This window comes from Microtus pennsylvanicus, chromosome 8 (genome assembly GCF_037038515.1).
Source record: "Microtus pennsylvanicus isolate mMicPen1 chromosome 8, mMicPen1.hap1, whole genome shotgun sequence".
Taxonomy (NCBI): Eukaryota; Metazoa; Chordata; class Mammalia; order Rodentia; family Cricetidae; genus Microtus; species Microtus pennsylvanicus.
In genome coordinates this window covers 15,517,501-15,526,374 of record NC_134586.1, presented here as the reverse complement: position 1 = coordinate 15,526,374, position 8,874 = coordinate 15,517,501, and the positions used below count along the sequence as shown (strand labels likewise).

Sequence of the window (8,874 nt, the reverse complement as noted above, 5' to 3'; positions counted from 1 at the left end):
TGTGTGTGTGTGTGTGTGTGTGTGTGTGTTGTGTGCATGATTTTCTGTATATGCATGTGCATGTAGGAACATGCAGAGATCAGAAGGGGATGGGTGTTCAATCACCTGGACCTGAAGTTCCATATGGTAGTGAGCTGCCATGTAAGTACTGGCAACTGAACCCCAGGCCTCTGAAAGAACAGCAAGTGCTCTTAACTGTTGAGTCATCTCTCCAGCCTCCTGAAGCCCTTTTTTATCTTTAAAAACCATGTTTAGGCTGGAGAGATGGCTCAGAGGTTAAGAGCACTGCCTGCTCTTCCAGAGGTCCTGAGTTCAATTCCCAGCAACCACATGGTGGCTCACAGCCATCTGTAATGAGATCTGGTGCCCCTCTGGCCAGCAAGCATACATACAGACAGAACACTGTATACATAATAAATAAATAAATCTTTAAAAAAATAAAATAAAAACCATGTTTGGGGACTGGGAAATATAGCTCAGTCAGGAAAGTGGTGCCGTGCAAGTCTGAGGACCTAAGTTCAGGTCCCAGCAGCCACTTAAAAAGCAAGGTGCGATGGTGCGTGTCTGTAGTCCTAGCACTGGGGAGCTGAGACAGGAGGATTTCCGGAGCTCACCTGCCAGTCAGTCTCACCAAATGGTAAACTCCATATTCAGTGAGACCTTGATTTAAAAAATAATAAAGTGGAGAATGCTGGAGGAAAATAATGTGGTGGTTCATTTTGGTTGTCAGCTTGACACACCTAGAAAGACCAAAGCTCAGCTGAACATCCTCCATCAGTCTGGTCTCTGGACATGTGTAATTGACATAGGAGGGCCCAGGCCACGGCGGGCAGTTCATTCCTAGACAGAGGGCCTGGGCTGGATAAGAAAGGGAGCAGGCCAGTAAGTAGGGTTCCTCCATGGTTTCTGCTTCAGCTCCTGCTTCAGCTGCTGTCTCTTTTCCCTCACGGATGATTTCCATTCAGAAGTGTAAGCCGAATAAACTCTTTGCTAAGTTGCTTTGCTCATGGTGTTTACCACAGGAACGGGGATCAAACTAGAGGACCGCCCAGCTCTGGCCTCTGAGCCCTACATACATGTACATGTGCACACGCAAACATGTCCAGACCTGTCTATATCCAGATGTGCCGACCATTCTTTTGTCAATAAGCAGATTGCAGCTCAGATGTGAAGCATCCAACTGACCCAGACGGTCTTCTACACTTAGTTACCCTACGCCCATTTGTCTGGAAAACTTTCCTCCCATTTCCCAGAAATTTCAGAACTTAACCAACAAAAAGTATAGCATATTAATCAAAATGCTATATAGTGCTTTTAATATTATCCCCAGTAAACCTGCAATTGACTGCTGCTCCAGTTTAGATAGTCATAAATAATATCAGTAATTTTTAAACTTGGTACAATCTTAGAAAACGTTAACACTTTAGAAGTTAGGCCGAATCCTAAATGGGTTGGCTTGGCTGTGCACTAGAACAAATTTACTAGCTAAGCGTGGGGCACATTCTTGTAATCCCAGAACTTGGAACGTGGAGGCAGGAGGATCAGGAATTCAAGATCATCCCTGGGTCCGTAGAGAGTTTGAGGCTAGACTAGGCTCCACGAAACATTGTCTTAAACAAATAAATAACAAAAACAACATCACTGTCTCCACGGTGGATTAATATTCTGCTAAAATTCTCCCAAAGGACCTCCTTTGGTCATTGACGGGAAAAGAGAGGTTGTCATTTTTTAACATGGAGCACATATTTTCATTATTCCATCATTCTGCTGGTGGAAAGAAACTGAAAGTTATCCAGCTGGCCGTGTCGCTTAGAACAATACTGAGTAACAAGAGATTTATTCAAATATTTAATTGGAGGGAAATACATCTGGAATGAGTTTTATTGGAATCCATATAAAAAAAAGAAGAGAGAATCCATTACAACTAGTATCAAACAGTCGCCATTATCTGGGATGAGAAATCGCAAGGAATTGCAACTCAGATGGCCTAGACTTATGCTCAGATACAGGTCTCTAGTTTATATTTAGGTACACTTACTATTTCAGCTAGGAATTATTTTCAGCTACTATTTTACAGATAAGCCACTCAGACAACCTAGCTTTTTTTTTTTTTTAAATCCTTTCTCTTCTTCTGAAAAACAAAACCCCAAAAGGCAAGCAAACAAAAAAGGAAGTGCTTGGACTGGGATTTAGCTCAGAAGGAGCATGAGAAGGGCCGAGCACGCAGAAAGCCCTGAATTTGACCTCTAGTGCTGCAAAAGAATTTTAATTTTTTAAATTAAAAATCCAGACATAGTAGTGAAAACCTGTGACCCCTGAACTGGGGGTGAGGGCAGGGGCAGGAAGAGTAGGAGTTCAAGACCAGTCTGAGTTACCTGAGCCTGTCTCAAATAGGAAAAGAAAACGAAGAAAAAGAGTAGAGGCGTCCTTCTAGATACAGTTTCTACTGAGACAAATTGGACAGACGGAACACAGGTGCATTTGGCAATGAGTTATTACACAAACTAAGAGATGCCCAATTTATCTTCAAATGTCAACATAGATCCCATTGATCAAGTAGTCAAGTCTCGAATACCTTTTCCTACGGAGGGATTCTGCCAGCATCCTACCCAAGAGGACGAGGCCTATTAGCAGGAACAGAACACCAAAGAGGAGCGTCCCAATGAGAAGCCACTTCTCAAAGGAAAGGCCATGCTGGCTTTTTGAAACCTTGCTCAGTGATGAACTGCCTACACTGACCTTTCCAGTCTCCCTGGAAGCAGTCTCGCTCGTAACGGGAGACCCTGAGGTTGACAGAGAAAGGACCACAGAGCTTTTCCCATGCACCATGTCTGAGGTTAGCTTGGAGCCTCCTCGAAAGGGCGCTGTTTCTATGATGCGGTTTGAGTAGGTACGGGCCTGAACGACGGCACTTAGGGCTGCCCGGTGAGTGACTGCTTGTGTAACACTTGTAGACACGGGGGCTGCAGGGCGTTTCCCGGTCACGGTGGTTAGAGGTGGAGCTGTGGTGGCTGCCATCTGCTGTGAAGTCACAGGTGTCACTGACGCGCTGGCCACGAGAAGCGCAGGCTCCCGAGTGGCAGAGACATTATGGAGAGAAGCAACAGTCACGGTGCTGAAAGGGGGGGTTGCATTTTTAGGGAGCAGGTGAGCCATGTTTCGTTCTGAGGAAAGCTGTATACTCGGAGAATGGCTTCTTTCTTTGTAAACAGGGAGATGGGTACTCGTTTCGTCGATCTTGATGAGGTTCTGTGAGTGAGCCAAAGAGGTAGGCCTCTGAGAAGATACGTCTCTCCAAAACAGGCTGGTGGGCGCCGGGTAACCCGTGGGAGGATGGACTCGGGAAGAGACTGCTGGCGAGGTATGGACAAATAAGGGAGATTCTTCTTGTGTTAACTTTTGGAGTGGGGAAGTAACTCTGGTCAATGGAAAATCTGAAGGTATAAAGAAAACGAAAGGAGAGTTAAAATGTCCATGGTAAGATACACACACACACACACACACACACACACACACACACACACACAAATGTTTGGGCCACAGTGATGGCTCAGTGGTTAAGAGCCCTGGCTGCTCTTCCAGAGGTCCTGAGTTCAATTCTCAGCAACCACACACGATAGTTCACAGGCATCTTTAACAAGAACGGGTACCTTCTTCCGGCATGCAGACACACACACAGGCAGAACACTGTATATCTAATAAATAAATAAATCTTTAAAAATACAAATGTTTACCATGTCCCCCCCAAATGGTTGATACTTGATGCCGGTATGGGTTCATTGTTTCTGTTGTTGTTGTTTTGCCAACTTACAGAAACCAGAGCCATGTGGGAAGAGGGAACCTCGAGTGAGACAATGTCGCTGTCAGATTGGCCTGGAGGCCAGGCTGCCAAGGCATTTTCTTGGTTAATGACTGATATTGGCAGGCCTGGCCCACTGTGCCATCCCTGGGCTGGTGGTCCTAGCTTGTGTGTGGAAAGCAGGCAGAGCCAACCGTGGACAGCAAGCCAGTAAGCAGCTTTCTTCCATGATCTGTGCATCAGCTCCTACTTCGGCTTCTCTCAGTGCTATCAGCGATGCGGATGCGGAAGCTAAACCAACCCTTTCCTCCCCAAACTCACAGCACTAGAAAGCAAATTAATACTGACTGACAACCTCTCTCTCTCTCTCTCTCCTCTCTCTTTTTCTATCTTTGTGTATACTTGTGCATGCAAGCTGGAAATGAACACAGGGCCATCCTGTACCCATCAATCATGACTGTATCACTGAGCTACACCCTAGCCTCAGGTCCTGGATATTTCGTCAAAGCATATATAAAATAGAAAACACCAATTATAAAATATCACAACAGTGTCTCTCGACATCATGGTGTGGCTTATTTCTAGCTTAGTGGGACAGAAGAGAAGAGAAAAGCGGGGTGTATCAGGCTGACTGAGGAATAAATAGGAGCAGCAACAAGGCCGGGAGAAGAACCATGTAGAGAGCAGGAGGTTTGGGAAGCTAAAGACGGATGAGGGCAGAGGCAGGGGACGGAGAAGCCAGGGTGGCCTGAGCAGGATCGGGGTTGGCAGGAAAAATGCCGGTGGAAGACAAGCATTCCTGTAGACATGCCAACTGCTCATGACAGCTAATCATGGGGACAGACATTTCAGCCTGGACATGGGACAAGAGTAATAGAAGCTTGGGAAAATGAGGCACCGGGGAACCAGAGTCCTAGTGACAGGCCTTTAACAGTGATGAGGGTTTGACGGAAAGGGGGAGGCTTGGAGGGTCTAGACTCCTTAAAGAACACTGAACCAAAGAAACAGCGCAAGGAGGATACCATTACCAAATAAAGTCAGGGGTCCCTGGCTCTCTAGAGTTATCAGAAGAGGGAGCCTATCCAGGAGACTTGATTCGGACTCTCGAAGCTTAGACTGAATGCCTTAGGTTGTGAGTATGATGTTTGAAATCATAACGCCCCCTACTGGATGGGCACAGTAGGGCTGTTCATACCAACTCCTAAGATGGGTATTTGACTGCCAGAGACTGCTCAGGGTTTTCCTCAGAGCTTTTTTTTTTATATCACAGTTCAAACTGGAAAAGCTTGTTAAGGCAATCAAGGGCAGCGAGGGATAATTCGAATCGCTCAGTATTGACTCTGCTACTTAGCTGTTCAGATAGTATTAGAACTGCAGTCCGGCCTGGGAAGGTAGCTTGGCTGATAAGGCTCAACCTCCAGTTTCCCACGAACTGGGCACAAGGAAACACACCTCTCATCCCAGCACCCTGGAGGTGAAGGAAAGAGGATCAGATGTTCTAGGCCATTCTCTACTGCTCCACAGAGAGGTCAGCTCCACCAGGGGGTGCATGAGACCTTGTCTCAGACGCTAAAGAGAGCCAGGGCAGAGGAGACACAGGAGGCCGCAGTCTCCTTTCTCCCTTTTGACTTCACAGCTCCCCCATGTTGGTCTCCAGAGTAGAGACCTGCCATCACCCCTACCAGATCCAGAAACAACTGAAGAGGGCTGATAGCCTGGGGGTGCTCACGAACCCTCCCACTTTTTCATGGTTCTTTATTATTTACTTAATTTTTAAAAAATTATATTTCAAATATCTCATTTATGGGGTGGGGAAAGTGGTACGTGTGTGTGTGGAGGTCAGAGGACAGCTTGTAGAAGCCTGTTCTCTCCTTCTATCATGTGGGTCCCTGTAACAGCAAGGCTTCCTGTGTGTAGGAGGAGGGCCTGCTTGTTCATCCTGGCCGCCCAGAACCAAAATAACCACATAGAAATTGTATTAATTAAAACACTGCTTGGCCCATTAGCTTTAGCTTCTTATTGGCTAACTCTTATATTAATTTAACCCATTTCTACTATTCTGTATATCGCCACATGACAGTGGCTCATTGGCAAAGATTCCAATGGGCGTCTGTCTCAGGCAGAGGATCCATGGCTTCTCTCTGACTCCGCCCTTCTTCCTCCCAGCATTCAATTCCATCTCCCCCACCTACCTGAGCTCTGCCCTATCAACAGGCCCAGACAGTTTCTTTATTCATTAACCAATGAAAGCATCACATAGACAGAAGGACCTCCTATATCAGGTCCCAGGGAGCAAACTCAGGTCATCATATCTGGCATCAAATGCCTTTACCCACTGAGCCATCTTGCTGGCCCTCTTTCTTTCTTTCTTTCTTTCTCTTCCTTCCTTCCTTCCTTTTCTTTTCTTTTCTTTTCTTTCTTCCTGTTTCTTTCTTCCTTCCTTTCTTATTTTCTTCTTTTCCATCCTCTCTCTCTTTCTTTCTCTCTCTTTTATTTTATTTTTTTGAGACAGTCTCATGTAGTCCAGGTCTCCTTGAATCTGATACATAGTCAAGGCTCATCTTGAACTCCTGATCCCCCTGCCTCCACTCTTCTGGAATTACAGGCATGTATCACGCCACTAAACTACATGAGTCTTTAAAACCGCCACCTGATTCATGTAGGGTTTAACAAGAATGGCCAATCCTGTCTGCCCCCTACCTTTCTGGGGTTTGCAAACTGGGAATGAAGTTCACATTTTTAAATGGCTGGAAATAACCAATAGAATTTTTGATATGTGAAAAACCACACTCTATTTGAATTTTAGTGCTCTCCAATCAAGTTTTAGTGCTGTCCAGAATGTCCATTTATTTATATAGTCCCTGTGGCAGTGTTTATAAGGTCAATGGTATACATTGATACCATTGTATCAATACCATTGTACAACTGGTTGCATATGGCCAGAGTACCTCAAACACAGGCCTCCAAAACCTAAATACTGTTTGACTCTAGACAGAAAAGTTGGCCAACACATGTTCTAGGCTACTGTACTCTACTCTAAAATAGAAGTAGGAGCTGGGTGTGGTGGTGATGCCCATATCACTTCACCTCCAACTCCCCCCCCCCCCCCACCAATCTGGGTGCATGAGTTTCCCATTTCCAACTGCACAGGCAGGCAGATCTCTCTCTCTCTCTCTCCCCCTCCCTCCCTCCCTCCCTCCCTCCCTCCCTCCCTCTCTCTAAATTTCATCCTTTTTTGATATATATATATATATATATATATATATATATATATATATATATATTATATTACTACAGATGACGTCATCACATTCATAGCCTCACCATCTGTATGGTTAGGTATTTAATAAAATGATGTCTGGGAGTATAGCTTAGAGCATGCATGAGGTCCCAAGGTGACTCCTCAAGTCCACAACTAAAACAAACAAAACACACCTCAGCATGTTTCATTTGAAAGTTAAAGAAAGTCAGCTAGATGGCTCAGCTGGGCTGCCAAACCTAAAAAGCCTGAGTTCAGCCAGTCCCCTGGACCTATGTGGCAGGAGAGAACCACGTCTCACCAGCTATCCTCTGACCTCCACACTACCAAGATGGTGAGCACAGCTAGCACAGCTACACACACACACACACACACACACACACACACACACACAGTGACTAAATAAACGTTATATTAAAAACTTTAAATAATCTTTTAAAGTAAAAGGCGAGCCAGGGAGAGAGATAAAAACCAAGACTGTTCAGCTAACTGACCTGCAGTCTATGTGGTGTTAGAAGTTAGATATGTCCATTGGCAAGAATGACCAAAGCAGCTGTGTGCTCTCTCAAGCATGTGCGCTCAGCTACAATGAAAAGCCAGCGCTAGTCCCATTCGATAAGATGCATGTGTTGGCAAGGAGCCTGGAACCACACAGAATCCTCCACACCTGCTCCTCTCACCTCGCCCACTGCTGTTTGCACTGGGCGGCGGTTCTTTTTGTGGACACAAGTCACAGGCGCTGGGAAACAGCCCTGGGCCTTCCGCTCCTCTTAGAGTTTCATTTTTCAAGGGATTTCACTGAGTTAAAAAATGAGGGACTTTCTTGGAAACCAGCTAAGTAAACAGATTTCCAATTTATTGGCTTTCTGAACCCACCCATTCTTACAATGCTTGGTAGAAAAGATATATTGCTAAACTATTAAAGGCAGGTTGATGCTAAGCTGCAGTATTTTTGGAGACCGAACAGAGTCCACTGCCATCGTTCAAAGTGTCAGTCTGTAAACATTAGCCAGTTGGTTACAGGAAATAAAAGTTACTTCAGAAACAAACCACCAAACAGATATTTACATTTCAGTTCAGTTCAAACAGGATAATTTATGATCAATGGAATAACTCAGCCCATAAACACGGGTGTATTTATAAATAGAATTAAAAACATAACTTGTATACATCCTGTAGGAATAAACAGTCCTCCGCATGTGTCCGGGATCTGGTGTCACTGCCAGGAACCTGCTCTGTGCTCAGGATGCCCCCTGGTGGCTCCCACCAGAACAGCTTGATTCCAGTTCCTCCAGGGTGTACTCTCCCTTAAAAGGTTCCTACAGAGGCTCACTTCCCTTTCCTCTTGTCTCCATTGGCCAGCATCTTTATCTTGTACTTCTTCTTTTACACATTAAAAAAGCAACAACTCTACAGAAGTTTTATGAACACTGGAAGACTTAACCTTCAATTGTAATCTATGTCACCACAGCAAATCATTGAAACAAGCTATGCTTTTTACTACTGTTTAAGGAAATGCTTGGCACATTGGATTTCCCTGGTTCTGGATCAAAATTCAGGCAACCCCCCTCCCCCGACTCAGAAAACACAGCAGGTGTTAACACCCAGGTGCTCCAAGTAATTCATTTCACAAAGCACCCTAACTAGAGGCAAGAGAAAACCCTTCATTCTGCTCTACCTCCTGATTCTAAAACTGCTCTCTTCAAAATCCCCTAATTCACAAATGGTGGCCCCAACCATCTTGATGTTCAATTCAAAACTAGGACTTAGCCTTCTTACGTTCATTTCCCTGAGCACCAGCAAGTCCTACCAAACT

General features: G+C 45.1%; 1 protein-coding gene across 2 annotated transcripts in view; it reads right to left on the bottom strand.

The window, feature by feature from the left end:
- Nucleotides 1-1,820: 1,820 nt before the first annotated feature.
- Nucleotides 1,821-8,874, bottom strand: part of Mansc1 (MANSC domain containing 1) — a 24,780-nt gene continuing 17,726 nt past the window's right edge. For both annotated transcript variants that reach the window (XM_075982510.1, XM_075982511.1), the window contains exon 4: nt 1,821-3,434. In XM_075982510.1, coding sequence (XP_075838625.1) covers nt 2,527-3,434 — 908 coding nt within the window. In that variant the 3' untranslated portion in view covers nt 1,821-2,526. The remainder of the gene's footprint in view (nt 3,435-8,874) is intronic.